This window comes from Oncorhynchus clarkii, chromosome 3, assembly GCF_045791955.1.
Source record: "Oncorhynchus clarkii lewisi isolate Uvic-CL-2024 chromosome 3, UVic_Ocla_1.0, whole genome shotgun sequence".
NCBI classification, from domain to species: Eukaryota; Metazoa; Chordata; class Actinopteri; order Salmoniformes; family Salmonidae; genus Oncorhynchus; species Oncorhynchus clarkii.
Window position 1 is genome coordinate 76098662 of NC_092149.1, and position 19594 is coordinate 76118255.

Below are 19594 nucleotides of genomic sequence, written 5' to 3' on the forward strand. Positions count from 1 at the left end.
GCCAACCTCGGCCCGATGTCTAGTTTAACGCCGATGTGCAAAACCGATGACAAAGCTGATGTGCATATATAACGTAACGACACCACGGAAAATACATCGATACACAGAACAGAAGCAGAAAAATACTAAGCGCACACTTCCAACAACTAAACAAGTTGAGCAGTCATTTGAAAGAGTAAGAAATGATCCGCGAGACAACTCAAAAGGTGAAATCCATTAGCGCCAAAGTAATAGAATTCATTATGCTACTTGCTATGGACTGATATTTGGACCAGCGATGTCAGCCCCATGAGCATGCGGAGTCTGGCAGCACAGTGGGTCGACGAGGATTTCATACAGAAGAAAGCTGTATTGCATGCTCAAGAATGTGCTAGATCTCATACCGCTGCTGCCATTTCAATGGCATTTGAGAACATCTTTGAAACATGAACACACTCCTAGTGCCATTCGAACAACTGACTGGAGAAATAAGCTCATCAACTGCGTCTGCAGCAGATGTGACACCCTCTGTCATGGCATTGAAACTCCTGCTCAACAAAACTGCCAACAAACCGTGGGGTTAAAACTTACAAAAGTACTCGAGGCTGTGAACAAGTTTTTTGGTGGCATTCTCTCTGAGCCTCTTTACTGTGTTGCCACCATGCTCGATGCTAGGTACAAGGACCGCTACTTCGATGCAGACAAGAAACAGGGTTATACGTGAAATGTTACATACACAGACAAAATGGAAACGAACATAGTGACAGTGCGCACCGAGGCCATGGACAGACAGAGCTGAAACTTCACTGCTTGACATGTATGATGAAATGGAGGGAGGTAAAGGAGACAGATATAGACACAGGGAGATGGGGGGGAGGGAGTAAATGAGATGAATATAGGCACAGGGAGATGGATATAGACACAGGGAGATGGGGAGGTAGAGGAGATGGATATAGACACAGGGAGGGTATAGGAGATGGATATAGACACAGGGGGATGGGGAGGGTATAGGAGATGGATATAGACACAGGGAGATGGGGAGGGTATAGGAGATGGATATAGACACAGGGAGATGGGGAGGGTAAAGGAGATGGATATAGACACAGGGAGATGGGGGGGGTAAAGGAGATGGATATAGACAGGGAGATGGGGGGGGGGGGGGTAAAGGAGGTGGATATAGACACAGGGAGATGGGGGGGGGGGGGGGGGGGGGGTAAAAGAGATAAGTATAAACACAGGGAGATGGAGGGGGGTAAACCTGACATGATGACTCCTTGCTGTCCCCAGTCCACCTGCCCGTGCTGCTGCTCCAGTTTCAACTGTTCTGCCTTATTATTATTTGACCATGCTGGTCATTTATGAACATTTGAACATCTTGGCCATGTTCTGTTATAATCTCCACCCGGCACAGCCAGAAGAGGACTGGCCACCCCACATAGCCTGGTTCCTCTCTAGGTTTCTTCCTAGGTTTTGGCCTTTCTAGGGAGTTTGTGTAGCCACCGTGCAGCCACCGTGCTTCTACACCTGCATTGCTTGCTGTTTGGGGTTTTAGGCTGGGTTTCTGTACAGCACTTTGAGATATCAGCTGATGTACGAAGGGCTATATAAATACATTTTATTTGATTTGATTTAAAGGAGATGGATATAGACACAGGGAGATGGGGGGGGGGGGTAAAGGAGATGGATATAGATAGACAAAGAAGTGAATTTAAGAGCACCTTCCTCAGGTGCTCAGTCATTTTGATGTGACAGTTATTGGGTGTCTTTGAAGCATCAGATCAAATACTGATTGAACTCTGCTTTGGCAGTGTGTGATGATGCAAAGCCCTACAATGGCAGCGCTAGTGGGTGATGTCAGAGCTATGGCAGCCAGAATGGTTCAGCTGCACCCCTACTGACAGACTGTCAAAGTCAAGCAATGGAAAAAATGAGAGACTCCATCATGACTGTGTGTATGCGTGTCAGGGTTTGGAGCACAAATAAAGCAGATAAATAAAATTGACTCTGGCCAAGAAAACATCTCATTGCAAAATAATGCTTTTTAGCCTATTCGTGGATGGAAATAGCAGTTAAAAATAAATTTGACTGGTCATGCTTATCGGTCTACAGGTTAATTTGCATAATTTAGTGGAATAGAATTGACACCTGTACAGTATATCCGTTATGTATCGCACACATACAGCATAGTGTCTGAGTGGAAAATCAGAGCAAGAGCTGATGCTGCAGCATCTTGTGGTGCTTTCAAGACAACTGGGATCTCTGAAAAATACGAGGTCAAATCAGGACCTCAGTGACCTTCAGGTCGGAAAGTCAGAGCTCTAGAAAGAGGCCCGAGTTCCCGAGTGGGAATTCCGAGTTGGATGACCGTTCAAAACTATTTTTTCCCTCAGTTTCCCTGCCCAGTAGCAATTTTTTTCTGTCCCAGTTGCCTTGAAAAAACTGAAGTTGGAAGTCGGAGATTTCAGATTTGAGTTGTTTTGAACGCAGCATCAAACACCAACGGAAGGCAGGCTTCATCAGCGCGTCATACACCACTTTGCAATGAGCTGGAGGAAGTATGCATTTTGAAAACATAATTATTGTTCGAAGCCTGGACATTTTAATATATGTTATGATGCATGTCTTGCCTTGCTTCAAAATAGCCTATGAATTTGGTATCTATCATCCCACAACTGTCAAAGAGTCTGTTTGGAAAAGGCTCGCACTCACCAAACAAGCTGACCAATAGAATATGTAGCCTAATATTTTCTACTACAGTAGATTGACATAGTAATCTTGCTGTTTGTTATTCCTCTTGTTCGCTGAGGAAACGTAAATGTGGACAGTTATATGTTTAAAGAGCACATCCAAATTCGGCAAGAAGGACCACACATCGTTGCATCCTTGACTTGCATGTTCTGTTCATATCAATTACCATATTCTAAAATGTGATTTCTGTCACTCTGAGCACCGTGGGTGGACGCCCTAACCAGGCTACGCACCCAACGCACATGGGTCCAGTAAATTAAAAATATTGCCGGTCCTAACAGAAACCCAGTTGTGTGTGAGTAACTGATCAGGAAAGACTCCTGTTGACAAGTTTCTATTTCCACTCGCCAGGTTCCTGCAATTCTGAAGCCCGGCCCCACCAGGATCCCCAAACCAAAGGCTACAGTATGCCGAGAGGGACAAACAGCACTACTAACACTGGACAGAGCAAAGGACAGCCGCATGCCGCCGCCATGCAATCTGGGAAAACACTGAATGGTCAGACTGTGTTCAACATGAGAAACTAACCCACCACATCCTGAGCACCACAATAGACACGGCTGGGGTGAATTCAGGGGAAATGTTCAGAACATTGCAGATGGAAAAGATATAACTACATCTGAGACAATTCCCTATTTTACTAACTAGGGAAATAACACATTGCAGGTGATATAATATTTGAAACCAAATGCTTGCACTAGTGCTGTGTAAATCAATAAAGAATGTATTATGCCATTGGCACAATCTATCAATTTCCTGATGGTCTATTTAAAATGTAAAAATCTCTTTTATAGGTGCTACTTTGTATTTTCAGAAAACGTCCATAATATATCTGGTGCAAATAGTGTTTCACACTGTTACTTACCTGCCAGTGTTGTGATTGGCTGTGATATTCGCCTATTGATTTCTCCAGCCAGAGCGGCATCTGTTGTCAAACTTTGTGGCTGTACTATCGAGTGGAAACTGCTCTGGTAGATAAAATTCTACACTGTTTTCTCAATTTCAGTTTATATGTGAAAACAAGCCATGAATAGTGTACAGAATCATTGTACCATCTAAATCACTGTGACATATTTTCAATAACAAAAAAATATATTTTTTACAGCTGTTTCAAGTTGTTGAAACAAAAGTAGTTTTAGTCTACCAGCTTCAAACATCTGTAAAAAGATATGTCCCAGTGATTTGATGGTACAATGATTCCCTACACTATGCAAAAAATACAATGCTAAAAAAAAAATACTCCTATGTGTAGTAGGGTTGGGAGATATTTGGGGAGACCTCTTCTATGATATGTTACTCCAAATACCACCATATCCGATATAATAGTTTTGCGCCGTTAATGACAGTCATTCCAGACTGGGCAATTTTTGTGCTTATTTACAATATTATAGTTGCATTCTCATTAAAATAATATTTGTATGGAAGGAGAAATAAGGCTTATTTAATTAATGTACAACATATTGAAACAGCGCAACTGATAATACTGCAAGATTGATTGGTAAAGCTCAAATAGGGTATATTCTTGCACATCACAATATATAGACACAGGGAGAAAATCACTATATTAAATTTAATCATACTGACTATCAACACAACCCTAAATATGTAGCACCTTTAAAGTTGTCTAAGTAGGAGCATGTTCATACTCGACAAGTACGGTTGAAGTAGGAAGTTGGCACACTTCGGTTGCAGTCATTAAAACTCGTTTTTCAACCACTCCACAAATTTCTTGTTAACAAACTATAGTTTTGGCAAGTCGGTTAGGACATCTACTTTGTGCATGACACAAGTAATTTTTCCAACAATTGTTTACAGACAGATTATTTCACTTATAACTAGGAGGTGTGGGCTCGAGTCACAAATATGATGACTTGCAACTCGACTTTGACCCCAATGACTCATGACTTGACTTGGACCTTATGACTCGACCAGACACCCTCCGCAAGTCCAAATATTAAAAATGATGCTATTAAAAAAAGTGTGCAGTGCATCAACTCTTCATTTAATGGATTACAGTTTGAATCGGACAGCAGCCAATCAAATTGTGCCAGCTGAGAAAAAGTGCGTGGCAGTGCAGAGGAACGTCGGCAGGTGAATTCAGATGGAGCCCTTGGAAAGATGATACCCCAAATTATTATTTTCGTATATAAAGATGACAATGTATCAACAAAAAATGGATTTCAACTTGCAAAACATGCGGGAAGAAAATTACCAATGTAGGAGCAACAATTTCCAATTTTGTTTGACAATTGAAGCTGCACAAAGAACGGTTAGTCGTGGCAGTGTACTCTCAAACCGGTGTGATTAGAACGCTTATTTAGAATATCCAGTTTTTATTGACACAACAGTCATCATTTAAGCTTGCCACACTATTTTTTCATAGAAATATTTTGCACAAACACAGTCCTTACGAAGTTATGTCCTGAATGCGACCAGTTTATTTTGGGATGCGATGTTCAGACATTCACAGAAGTAGAGATAGCATACACAATCATCCAAACCCGAAAATGTAGGCTACATTAGTCCTAGCTCTAACTGAAGAAAGATTGACGTAACACAAGCAGTCATATTTGGATAACTGGCTGTCAGAAAACACAATATGAATTAGCAAATAGCCATTACTATTTAGAATTAATCATGGGTGAGCTCACAATTGATAAAAAAATTATTTAGTAAAACACTTTCTAGAAATTGAAAGTAATCTGATGATGGGTAGTTTGTGCGCTCCGCCATGTTTTTGTGTTTTTTTCTCCCGTCAACCAAAGATAATAAGAGCAGACAAGATGAGTTTGGTCTGTTTGCAGTATGCATGTTGAAGGGGGGTGTGTCGTCTATGATCATTCACTTCCCTTCCGGAGGTTTACCCTTCACCTCATTATAACATCTTTGGTCTGACAGACGTTCAAATGACACCCAGAATTAATTGTATAATGTCAACAAACATGGAGCCACACATGGCAAATAGCATTATCTCAATATAAATCAGTACAACCTTTTTCACACATCATAGGTGTCCATTACAATCTATGCAATATTCGGAATGCATCATTTGTCACCAGTGCTTGAAAACATGTGGCTAAAACTGTAAATACAATATGCTCCATCCATACATACATACATACATACGTATGCTACAGTAGGATCACCACGACATACAGAAAATAAGGCCCTTACTTTGATAGGACACATCACTGCACTCTATTCTCCTCTGTAAATTGGTAATCTCTGTAATCTCCCGTTGCAAGACCCACTGGTTGATGCTTATTTATAAAACCCTCTTAGGCCTCACTCCCCTCTATCTGATATACCTACTGCAGCCTTCATCCTCCACATACAACACCCGTTCTGCCAGTCACATTCTGCTAAAGGTCCCCAAAGCACACACATGCCTGGGTCGCTCGTCTTTCAGTTCGCTGCAGCTAGCAACTGGAACAAGATGAAAAAAAAACACTCAAACTGGACAAAGACTCAATCATGAACACTCTTACTGGCAGTTGTGCGTGCTTTGTGTGATGCATTGTTGTCTCTACCTTCTTGCTGTTGTCTGTGCTCAATTATGTTTATACCATGTTTTGTTCTTCTACCATGTTGTGCTTCTGCAATGTTGTGTTTCTACCATGCTGTGTTTCTACCATGCTGTGTTTCTACCATGCTGTGTTGACATGCGTTGCTGCTATGTTATTGTCTTAGGTCTCTCTTTATGTAGTGTTGTGGTGTCTCGTCATGATGTTTGTTTTGTCCTATATTCTTAATCCCAGCCCCCATCCCCGCAGGAGACCTTTTGCCTTTTGGTAGGCTGTCATTGTAAATAATAATTTGTTCTTAACTGACATGCCTAGTTAAATAAAAGGTTAAATAAAATAAATAAAAAATAGGAACGCACACATGTCCAAAGTTATTATTTGTAAGGAAAACAACAAGGAAGGCAATGCGAGCACCAGCCAGAAAATATGCCAATTCCTGCAAGACTGTGCAAATGTCGGGGGAAACATTGGTGAAGTGCTTGGGCTCTCGTGGAAGAGAGAGGTTTGTCCGGCTCAGTAAAGCTTCAAACATAAATCGTCTGAAACACTGAAATAGGCTACTTCTATGCGAATTAATAAGGAAGCGGAGCACACCTCAATTCAAACTGTAGTTAAAAAATTAAACTTGTTAGAAAATAAGTGGAAATTGAAAAATTTAAACATAGCCTATAGATAATTAGCAGGCAGTGCGTGTTAACTGTCCTGTTGGGTAACAATCACATTTTGGAACAGTGAGTGAATTCTGACATCCTGCGCATAAAACAACTCACGCTGGGGCGATCTTTAGAGATATTTGGAACTCACATGTGAAAAGGTTAAGCTAGCCAAGACCAACAACACAAACAAAGACTATAGAGCTACAATTAACTTGTTTAACTTAACGGTATCGTCCCACCTGGCCAATATCCTGTGAAATTGCAGAGCGCGAAATTCAAACTAGAGTATTGTAAATATTTAACTTTCATAAAATCACAAGTGTAATACATCAAAATAAAGCTTAACTTCTTGTTAATCCAGCTGCTGTGTCAGATTTCAAAAAGGCTTTACGGCGAAAGTAAACCATGCGATTATCTGAGGACTGCGCCCCGCATACAAACACATGAAAAACATTTCAAGTCAGAAATAGCGATATAAAAAATGCCTTACCTTTAATGATCTTCTTCTGTTGGCACTACAAAAGGTCCCAGTTACATCACAAATGGTCCTTTTGTCCGATAATGTCCTTCTTTATATCCATAAAAACTCAGTTTAGCGGCACTTCAGTCAACAATGTAACCCAGTTTCCCTCCATCAAAATTCATACAAAACTAATAAACTTCTCAAAACAACATTTATAATCAAACCTTAGGTACCCTAATACGCAAATAAACTATACAATTTGAGACAGAATAGTTATTGTCTTTACCGGTGAAAAATACCAAAGAACGTGCTCTCTTCCACACGCTTGGAAACACTACAGCCACCTAGAAAAACCTACAATTTCGGTCTAATTTTTTCAAAAACCAGCCTGACACTCTTTCTAAAGACTGTTGACAACTAGTGGAAGCCCTAGGAACTGCAATCTGGGAGGACTTATAAGTGATAGCCATTGAAAATAGAGGTAGGCCGATTTTTTTTGGGGGGGGGGGGGGGGTGTTGTCCTCCTCTGGGTTTTGCCTACCATATCAGTTCTGTTATACTCACAGACATTTTAACCGTTTTAGAAACTTTAGAGTGTTTTCTATCCAAATCTACCAATTATATGCATATCCTAGCTTCTGGGCCTGAGTAACAGGTAGTTTACTTTGGGCACGCTTTTCATCCGGACGTCAAAACACCGCCCCCTACCCAAGAAAGGTTAATGAGTGGAGTTACAAACGGACTGTACCAAAGAAGTTAAAATGTATTACTTGGAAATAAACATTTTCTACACCCGTGTCTACGTGTAGCCTACTTCGACACCGTGTCCCCACATTTCACACTCTCCCATGCCGAATAGCCTGAAGCCACAGAGCTCTTATCGTAGGCTCTATTTCTCTACATGGGATTATTGCAAACCATGGGTTGGGATTTGACCTGGCTACATGTACATTGAACACCACAGCAGCTTTTCAGGATGTTTAGTTATTTCTGTATAACAAAAAATCTACGAAAAAGTTGCCTGAAGTTTCCAGAACTAGAATCTGTTTTGAACAGTGTACTAAGGTTTGTAAACTTTAACCTTGGCAATAAAAAAAAAAAACACTATTGCATTGTTTAGAAGGAGTGCAAAAGCGAATTGAGTTACACACACACACACACATCAAAGAGTAGTTGTTCCATAAAGAAAATATGCAGATGATGCTAGAACGCACCAATAGGATCTCTTGGCTCTGCTTCCCTCCTTGCGTGCTTGGCTCTGCCCACTATAGCTCATTTGTTCCCATTGGAAACGACAGGCTGTGGTCTACCTTGGTTTAGTTATAAAGATCTTTGATATTGGCAAGTCCTACCATTATTTGCATTTTTCTGTTAGGGAACGCCTTCTTTGAATTGTAATAACAATTCGCCCTTGTACTCATAAACGCATTTATTTTTACTTTTGCAAAGGGTAGAGTCTACAAAACTTAGTCCACTCTGTTCGTAACAGATTTACATTTTGGAAATATTAAACTATCGAGATCTGTGGTACAGGTCTAAAAACGCGTCGAACATCAACTACCACAATACACCTCGTGTGAGCTCCATCAGCTAGACACACGTGTAAAACAGAACATACACGCATGTTGCTATGGCTAACTAGCTCAACTTTCTGGACGAACACAGCGCAGGCATAATATTAAAATACACGAAACGTGCTCGGAAGAGGACAGTTGAGCAATTGCTTTGAAGGCCTTCAGCTAAACATGGACAAAATAGCCAAGCATGGGAGTCTCGTTAGCTAGCTACTAGCTATCTATGTTAGCTGTCCTACAGATATGTTTAAAAACACCCAGGGCAATGATAGATATGAGACGGTATCTTGCTCAGCCAAAGGCACACATACTTCCAGCTGTTAGAAATATTATAACTTACCAGAATTACCCTTTTGTTCCCACCAGTCATCACCTAAATCGTCCCCCATCTTCAAATCCAAAACTACCGCTGCGCTGTGGCTTCTGGTTGTTCACAATCGCATGACATTTGTGAACAGTTTAAACGGAAGTGTTGCCGGGACATTATGGACAAGACATCAACTCTACACTTACTACATTAGGTTGAGTCTACACTGACAAAGCCCCTGCAAAGAAACAGTCACGAAAGTGGCATCTGTTAAGTTGTAAATGTTTCAAGAAGGGCTACAATAAATAATTGCTAAACCGCTGAGAAACGGTATGTGACATTGCGGTATATAACGTAACTCAAATATTTGTATTTTAACATTAAAATCTTCAGATTCAATATAAATGTGCATAATTAACGCAGGGCATATGTCATGACAAGTTTATGTATAAATTAAAATGTTTTAAAATGTAACGTAAGCTATGTTATTGAGCGAGAATGTATTTCTGATTGATGTCTTTTGTGGGGAATCTGCAATTTGAGTCCTATTCTATTCAGACTTTATTGGCAGCGTTTCAAATTCGAAGTAGACAGCCCTTGGCCCTAAACCCTATGCCTTTGGGAAAATCCCCGTTGCCATATTTGTCGTCGGTCCAAACGATTAGCCAAGCAAGGGAAGTTTACAACGTAAACCCCTCAGCCTTCGCTTTTAATGGAGTTTGCGAGTGTACAATTTTGTTCGCTCGGGCCTGAAACGCCCCAATTCGCAATGATTGTACATCCGCTAAGAAAAGTCCTCCAAAACCTAAAACCTCAACTGTCAATAGGAAGTCAACATACAAGTGTAAGTAAAAACGAATGTAAATAAGTTAAATTGTGCAACTAATGCACAAACACTTCTCATAAAAGTAATGATTTTGGAAATTTTAGAAGAAAAAAATTCCTCCATCAGAAGTAGCTAGGCAGGCTAATGTTAGTTAGCTAATTAATTTGCTAGCTATCATAGAGTAGGGGTATATTAATAATTATATAGTTACTATAAGTAGACATGCAAACACAATTGACTGTAGCTCATATAAAGCACCCACAAGCTACCGGTGGCTGAAAACACAATCATCGCGGGATGAACAAGGGACGAATTTCCTGGCAAGGGCGGTCCATTTAAAAATAATTTCTTCCGAATTCTTATCACTTTACAAGGTTCCTGTAACACCTAAAGATTTTGCAATTGTTTTAGATGCCATTCCCTCAGGTGTTGCTCTGTTATTCAGGAACGTGTCAAGCAGGATGTTCTCTACCTTATGTCATGCCTTATTGGAATGGATTTATTGATAATATCTGTTGGGAAAAAGTTTGGATGTTGCCACACACATACCTACTTGTTAACAAAATTAAGGAAGTTTCCTTTAAAATGATTCATACATATTATCCTGTCAACCACTATATGAAAAAGTTTGGGGAAAACATCAACTCAAATTGCTCCTTTTGTAATGACCACCCAGAAACAGTGTAGCCTCTTTTTTGGCATTGTATTCGTGTAAGAAAACTGTGGCAAGACATCAGTAGATTTATAATTGAACACATTTATGAAGATTTTACACTATTGTGGAAAGTGTTAATAAAAAAATAAAAAATCATTCCTTCCTCCCTCACCCCTTGCCCTGTAAGTGTATACTCAATCAGACGTCATGATACGTCATCAGAAGTGTCCACTTAATTTGAGGGCTGGGGAGATGGGGTGTCTTTTTAAGAGTTTGAAACACACTCTATCTAGGCTTGCCTAAACATCAGACTGTTATGTTTTTCAGTCTAACCAAAGTTGACCTAAAAAGATGCAATAGTCTCTACAAGCCAGAATTTGAATAACATGATATTTACACGTACTTTACTGGTTGTTGGCTACATGCTATTGGTCCTTTTGGCGGTAGGAAGTGGAGAAGGGGTATCGACAGGAAAGTGCTGTTTACTCGATTTTTTTTGCTGCACTGTTATGCGATACACAATATGTAAACAATAACCTAATGTAAACCGAACTAAGTTGACCGTAACACATTTCCTTGCAATCACCTGAAAGTGTTTGTCATTTGGTTTGTGATTCGGTTAGGCTCGGCCATATCTTGCAAGTGTTTGTCACATGCGAATTGTATCAATATTGACAACAAAACACAAATACAAACTGATATACAGGCCAGCATACTGAAGGTCAGGTTGATAACCCTTCCCTGTGTATAGTCTGTACCAGATTACCTCTGACAGGGACAAAATCGATGGACAACAGGTAAAGTCAATTGAAATTAAGTTTGTTCATCATTCTGACTTGTAATGGGACTATTTGGGAAAGCTGAGCCTACATGTTGGAGACAAGTGTATAACTATTTCACTCTCTGATTCTAAAATAGGCCATATTGCTAAACCTATTATATTCTGTATTTAATCCAGAATGTTTTGTACAATCAATGTATAATCTATGTCTGGTTGAATTTTTTTACTTTCTAAGTGGAGGTTTTGAGCAAAATGCCCAGTTGAAAAGGTGGTTCTCCTAATCAGAACACATTGTCCCAGGGTGGCCTCCTATAGGCCTACTTCATAAACTGAGTAGAGATAGTGGCTTTTGTTTCACATGCAGTGGAACTATATCTCAAACTCCAATTTAATTATGCGTCAAGAGGCAAAGGGGAGGCTTTGCATAATACAGCTCCACTTTCTGACCTTTGGGAGATGACAGAGGCAATTACAGAAGAGTACAATACCACTACACATGCATTAGTCATCATCATCAGAGGTAATGCCTCCTCAGGGCGTTGGGCTGCAGCGGCCTGTTCCCTGGGGTGTCTTTCTCTGCAGTTTACATTACACACTCTGTTCTGTCATCATCACAGAGATGGGCCTTCTCGTTAGTTTTACACACAGAGAGAAAGAAAGAAAGAAAGAAAGAAAGGGGGGGAAAGACAAGAATAAAAAGGAGGATGTGATTGGAATGGTGCCCTCCTTTCTGCAGCTGTGGAAGAGAGGTGTGGAGGGAGGGACAAGTCTTCTGGGAGTAATTGTGTGTTTCTGTCAGAATAACACATTTTCTGGCTGGGAGAGGCTGCGAGACATTTGATTAAAGCTTCGCCACCAAGTAGAGAGAACAGGCTGATTACTGAGGAAATTATACAGAGTCAGGATGGCTGTGCTGTGGTACACCCAGAAAGCAGAGATAAAGAAAATAGGTAAGGGAAAGAAAGGAAGGACAAAGTGAACACATTGCGCTGAGTGCAGCCAACATTCAGATGAGACAATGGGCCGTAAATGGCAGCTCCACATGTAATTAACTGGTCTATCATCCCTAAAAAGAGACAGACGTCTGCCTCAGCTCTCCTCCTCTCTGGGAGTGTTGGCTGTGAGTTAGTGAGGTACAATGAATCTACAGCTTCTCGTTACTGTGTGTGTGTGAAAAGGAACAATCCGGCTCTGCCACTGGGAACAATAAGGAAATCTACTTTTCTTTCAAAGTTCATCAGCCATTCCTATTGTTTGGCACAACAGCTAATATGATTAGTTTTGAAGAAAACATCTGTTAACTCAAATGAGAAGAGAGAGAAACAGACTCTTACCAAAACATGAGCAGATGACTCTCCTGATACAGAGAAAATCAATAAGAAACTGTGGGAATCAAAAAGATCACCAGACTTTCTCCTGAAAGCTTGTTTTGTGTGGGAGAGATAGAGAATGAAAGTCTTCAAGACTAGGTGCTTTAGCAGCTGTGTCTGTGGACCTGTGGGTGATTGCAGACTGCGGTGCGTCTGTGTTAATGTGTTGATTTTGTTGGATGCAGCTGTTCATCACTTTCCCTTTTTAATGATCACAAGGAGACGTGTTATTTTTGGAATACCGTCCTCTCTGATGCTGGCCATTTCTTCACTGAGCACTAAGAGAGAACAACAGAGGAGAAGGAGCGAGAGAGAGAAGTCTAATTAGCACTGAAATCGTTCAGTGCTAATTACTGTGTGCCCACAAATGTCTCTCTCTCTCTCTCTCTCTCTCTTGTTTTTCCTCTCCCAGAACTTATAACACTCCCTATTCTGATTTTCTCTCTGACCTTCCAACTCCATTTCTGTCCCTCCCCCTCCCTCCCTTACTATGTTCTTCCTTTCACTGAGCCTCTACACACAGTTCTAATCCACTCCTCACAAATGGAATGAGAATCACAACTAAATCAATTTCATTTCCATGTATGTAGCACCACACACTAAGTTTTTAATGAGGTAGATTAGTGTTTACTGTTGTCTCTTGTTTATTTGTTTGTTTGTTTCTCCTGACTGTAGCATTGAGACACTCGTACTCAGTCAAGTGACACTCGTTCACACTCACTCTTTCTCTCACTTAATTCGAAGGGCTTTATTGGCATGGGAAATATTTGTTTACATTGCCAAAACAAGGGAAATTGATAATAAACACTTTGTGAAATAAACAATACAAATTTTACAGTAAACATTACACTTACAAAAGTTCCAAATGTCATATTATGTGTGTGTGTGTGTGTGTATATATATATATATATATATATATATATATATATATATATATATATATATATATACACAGTGTTGTAATGATGTGCAAATAGTTAAAGTACAAAAGTGAAAATAAATAAACATATAGGTTGTATTTACAATGGTGTTTGTTCTTCACTGTTCTTGTGGCAACAGGTCACAAATCTTGCTGCTGTGATGGCACACTGGTATTTCACCAAATAGATATGGGAGTTGATCAAAATTGGATTTGTTTTCAAATTCTTTGTGGATCTGTGTAATCTGAGGGAAATAAGTGTCTAATATGGTCATACATTTGGCAGGAGGTTAGGAAGTGATGCTCAGTTTCCACCTCATTTTGTGGGCAGTGTGCACAGCCTGTCTTCTCTTGAGAGCCATGTCTGCCTTTCTCGATAGCAAGGCTATGCTCACTGAGTCTGTACATAGTCAAATATTTACTTAATTTTAGTTCAGTCACAGTGGTCACGTATTCTGCCACTGTGTACTGTATGTTTAGTGCCAAATGGCATTCTAGTTTGTTCTGTGACAAGTAATTATATTTTTGTTTTCTCATGATTTGTTTGGGTCTAATTGTGTTGCTGTCCTGGGGCTCTGTGGGGTAAATAGTTTATCAGCTTGGTTTTATTTTATTTTTAACCTTTATTTAACTAGGCAAGTCAGTTAAGAACAAATTCTTATTTTCAATAACGGCCTAGGAACAGTGGGTTAACTGCCTGTTCAGGGGCAGAACGAACATTTGTACCTTGTCAGCTCGGGGATTTGAACATGAAACCTTTCGGTTACTAGTCCAAAGCTCTAACCACTAGGCTACCCTGCCGCCCCGATTAAAGATAAGATACATGGAATTGTATTTGATCTATTTTATTCATTTTTTCTAATCTTTACAGGTAAATGCCACAGGCACTATCTACAATTTACTGAAGCCAATGCAGAAGGAAAAGCTGTGTACATTTGCAAATACTGTGCCAAATCATCTGTGAATAATGCAACAAAGATGCAGAATCCTCTGGCCAAGTGCATAAAGTTCCCTCAGCGCTCACAACAAGCAACCTCTGACAAAAGTCCCTCTACTTTTATTCGAGGTGAAAATGATGAATCAGATACCTTATTGATAGCAACAGCTCATGGTCCTCCTGGAATCAGAAGTGTTTTTGACTCAATGGAGGAACGTAGTCAAAGAAATGATTATGAATGTCTTGCTCGAGCTGTGTATGCAACTGGTTCACCTCTGATGCTCACAGGCAATGTGTATTGGAAGAGATTTCTGAATGTTCTTCACACAGCATACACCCCTCCAACCAGACATGCTTTATCTGCTCATTTGCTGAAAGCAGAGTTCAACCCAGTTCAAGTGAAGGTCAAGCCAATCATAAAGAAAGCAGACTGTATTGCAATAATCTCTGATGGATGGTCGAATGTTCGTGGGCAAGGAATAATTAACTACATCATCTCCACCACTCTACCAGTATCCTACAATAGCACAGGCACAAGGGACTACAGACACACCGGTCTCAACATTGCAGATGAGCTGACGCCAGTCATCAATGACCTTGGACTAAAGAAGGTATTTGCACTGGTGACAGATCATGCTGTGAACATGAAGGCTGCTTGGTCTAAAGTGGAGGAGTCCTACCCTCACATCACACCCTTTGGCTGTGCTGCTCATGCATTGAATCTGCTCCTCAAGGACATCATGGCACTGAAAACAATGGATACACTACAAGAAAACCAAGGAGATGGTTAAGTATGTGAAGGGTCATCAAGTTATAGCAGCAATCTACCTCACCAAGCAAAGGAGAAGAATACGAGCACCACATTGAAGTGTGGCGGTGAAATCATGTTTGACAGTCTTCTAGAGGGGAAGGAGTCTCTCCAAGAAATGGCCATATCACAGTCTGCTGATATGGACAGCCCCATCAAGAGGATCCTCCTGGATGATGTATTTTGATAGAGAGTGGTAAGCAGCCTGAAACTCCTGAAACCTATAGCAGTAGCCATTGCACAGATTGGGGTAGACAATGCCATCCTGTCTAATGTTCAGACTCTGCTTGCTCCAAGCAGAGGAAACTGCAGATCTGAAATGCATCAAAAAGCATGAAGACATCTGCCTGAAGCCCATACATGCAGCATTGTACATGTTGGACCCCAAGCATGCTGGGAAGAGCAGAGATCAACAAGGCCTATGGTGTCATCACGACTGTGTCTCACCACCTTGGCCTGGATGAGGGCGAAGTCTGGCGAAGTACACTTCCAAGCAAGGGCTTTGGGATGGAGATGCAATATGGCAGTCGTACCAACATTACAAATGAGATGTATTTATAAAGCCCTTCTTACATCACCTGATATCTCAAAGTGCTGTACAGAAACCCAACCTAAAACCCCAAACAGCAAGCAATGTAGGTGTAGAAGCACGGTGGCTAGGAAAAAAATCCCTAGTAAGGCCCGAACCTAGGAAGAAACCTAGAGAGGAACCAGGCTATGGGGTGGCCAGTCCTCTTCTGGCTGTGCCGGGTGGAGATTATAACAGAACATGGCCAAGGTGTTCAAATGTTCATAGATGACCAGCAGGGTCAAATAATAATAATCACGGTGGGAATATCTCTTCAGCCACCTAGTGGAAGGGACTTCGTAAAAGGTTTATGTTTCTGTCTCCATATATGGTAAATATATCCAATGCAAAGGTATTTATAATAATTTGCATATATTTCCTTTAATTCCCATGGAAAGTTTCCACCTCTGAAAATTCCCCAAAATGTGCAACCCACTCACAACCATGAAGGGCAATGGGTTCTATAACTGATTCAAGTATTTTTAGCCAGATCCTAATGTAACGGATGTGAAACGGCTAGCTTAGTTAGCGGTGGTGCGCGCTAAATAGCGTTTCAATCGGTGACGTCACTTGCTCTGAGACCTTGAAGTAGTAGTTCCCCTTGCTCTGCAAGGGCCGCGGCTTTTGTGGGTAACGATGCTTCGTGGGTGTCAGTTGTTGATGTGTGCAGAGGGTACCTGGTTCGCGCCTGGGTATGGGCGAGGGGACGGTCTAAAGTTATACTGTTACACTAATTGTTCTGTAGAATTGTTATGTCGAATTTTATGTTCCTTTTGATGGCATAGAAGGCCCTTCTTGCCTTGTCTCTCATATCACTCACAGCTTTGCGGAAGTTACCTATGGTACTGATGTTTAGGCCGAGGTATGTATAGTTTTTTGTGTGCTCTAGGGCAACAGTGTCTAGTTGGAATTTAGATTCGTGGTCCAGGTTACTGAACCTTTTTTGGAACACCATTATTTTTGTCAGGGCCCAGGTCTGATGTAATTGGAGAATCCAGTGGGTTCTGGTAGTCTTTAATAGTAGATTCTAAGATTTGAATTTGATCATGTATATGTTTTTGCTGTTTGTTCTTTGTTATAGACCAAAAAATACTGGAGAAGTGGTTTACCAATACATCTCTGTTTTGGATAGATAACATCTTTTCGCGTTGTTGTTGGTTTAGTGTTGAAATGCGATGCTGCTGGCGCCAGAGAAGTCAGGTGCAGGAGAGTGGAAACTGATTTACACCAGTTGTGTTTAATAACCATAAACCACTGTAAACAGAATAAATACAATAAACGGGTCAAACAAAACCCAGCACATACAAGCACTACAACAAACAATTACAGACAAGTACATGAGGGGGAACAGAGGGTTAAATACACAACATGTAATTGATGGAATTGGAACCAGGTGTGATGGAAGACAAGACAAAACCAATGGAAAATGAAAAGTGGATCGGCGATGGCTAGAAGGTTGGTGACTTCGACCGCCGAACGCCGCCCGAACAAGTGTGTTCCAATTTTCCCAGAAGTGGTTAGATTCTATAAATTCTTGAATTACATTTAGCTGATTACGGGCGTGCTGTTCCTTCTTTTTCCGTAGTGTATTTCTGTATTGTTTTAGTGATTCACCATAGTGAATCAGGCTCAGGTTTTCTGGGTCTATGTTTTTGGCTGGACAGGTTTCTCAATTTCTTTCTTAGGTTTTTGCATTCTTCATCGAACCATTTGTCATTGTTCTAAATTTTCTGTTTGAATTGTTTAGATTTGGTAGGGAAGCTGAGAGGTCAATATACTGTTTAGGTTTTCTACTGCCAAGTATACAAATGTATTTGTTTTTTGGTTGATTTCCACACTATTTTCACACTATAGCATTTCTTGTTATTCAGCTCCTTTGTATTTGATACCTCATGATTGGGCATAGCTCTGTTCAAGTTGAGTGTGATTTTGCTGTGATCTGATAGGGGTGTCGGTGGACTGACTGTGAACACTCTAAGATAATCTGGGTTGAGGTCAGTGATACAGTACTTCTGCCAAGAGATGAGCTATAGGTGTACCTACCGTAGGAGTCCCCTCAAAGCCTACCATTGACTATGTACATACCCAGTGTCCGACAGAACTGCAGGAGTTGTGTCCTGTTTATGTTGTCGTAGTTGTGTCTAGGGGGGCATATGGGGGAGGGAATGCTATCACTTCCAGGTAGGTGCTTGTCCACCTGTTTGCTGAGGGTGTCAGGTTCTTGTCCAGTTCTGGCATTTAGGTCGCCACAGACTAGTACATGTCCCTGGGCCTTGAAATGATTGATCTCCCCCTCTAGGATGGAGAAGCTGTCATCGTTAAAGTATGGGGATTCTAGTGGGGGGTGTATAGGTAGCACACAGGAGGACATTTTTCTCTGTTGAGATCATTTCTTTATTAATTTCTAGCCAGATGTAAAATGTTCCTGTTTTGACTAATTTAATAGAGTGGGTTAGGTCTGCTCTATACCAAATTAGCATACCCCCTGAGTCTCTACCCTGTTTCACACCTGGTAGTTTGGTGGATGGGCTTACCAGCTCTCTAACCTAGACGGACCCCAAAAAGGTCGGTCTCCTTTATACCATGTTTCTTGTAGGATGACAATGTCTGTATTTTCAATTTCTTTGAAGTCTGGGTTCCTTCTCTTTAGGCCAAAGGCAGATGATCTCAAACCTTATATATTCCAGGATGAGATGGTAAAAGCTTTGTGTTTCATAGTGTCTAGTGTTGTTTCTGTGTGGTTTAGGGCCGGACCATTACAGGAGGTGTGAGCAAAGCATGTTGAGCATCTGATACATACCTCTTAGCTCTCTCGTTTGATATTTCATATGAAATAGTCCCATAAGAATGCTAATTTTAAATTCCACAGTTCAAAACTGTTCACTGTTATGTGGTCAGGCCATTACTCTAGCTTACCACATTATGCCCTGGTCATTTCGGACCTACTAGCTGTGGAGAGGTCAGGGGTCAGCAGTGACATCTCTGATCGGACAGCTGTGTCTGAGGAAGAACAAACAAACTGGAAGTGACCTTGAGCTCCACTAAACTTTGCCACAAACAACTTCCTGTGTCTCCAAATTCCCTCTGCATTCATGAGCATCTAGTTGGGCTTAACCCGCAAGTAGCCAGGCTGCAGTCATGAGCATCTGGTTGGGCTTTACCCGCAAGTAGCCAGGCTGCAGTCATGAGCATCTGGTTGGGCTTAACCCGCAAGTAGCTGAGCTGCATTAATGAGCATCTGGTTGTGCTTAACCCACAAGTAGCCGAGCTGTAGTCATGAGCATCTGGTTGGGCTCAACCCGCAAGTAGCTGAGCTGCATTCATGAGCATCTGGTTGGGCCTAACCCACAAGTAGCCAAGCTGTAGTCATGAGCATCTGGTTGGGCTTAACCCACAAGTTGCCGAGCTGCGTTTTAAAGACTTGGCAGGGATCTTTATTGTTGTTTCATTCATTGTGTGTTGTAGTTTATGTTATTTTG

At 41.0% G+C, this 19594-nt stretch overlaps 1 protein-coding gene across 3 annotated transcripts in view; it reads right to left on the minus strand.

Moving 5' to 3' along the window:
- LOC139406145 (protein CMSS1-like) overlaps positions 1 to 9409 on the minus strand; it is a 61259-nt gene extending 51850 nt beyond the window's left edge. For all 3 annotated transcript variants that reach the window (XR_011633938.1, XR_011633937.1, XM_071148629.1), the window contains exon 1: positions 9285 to 9409. Coding sequence is in view for 1 of the 3 variants with exons in the window: in XM_071148629.1 (XP_071004730.1) it covers positions 9285 to 9333 (49 nt within the window). In the remaining 2 variants the exon portion in view is untranslated. The remainder of the gene's footprint in view (positions 1 to 9284) is intronic.
- Between the last annotated feature and the right edge of the window lie 10185 nt (positions 9410 to 19594).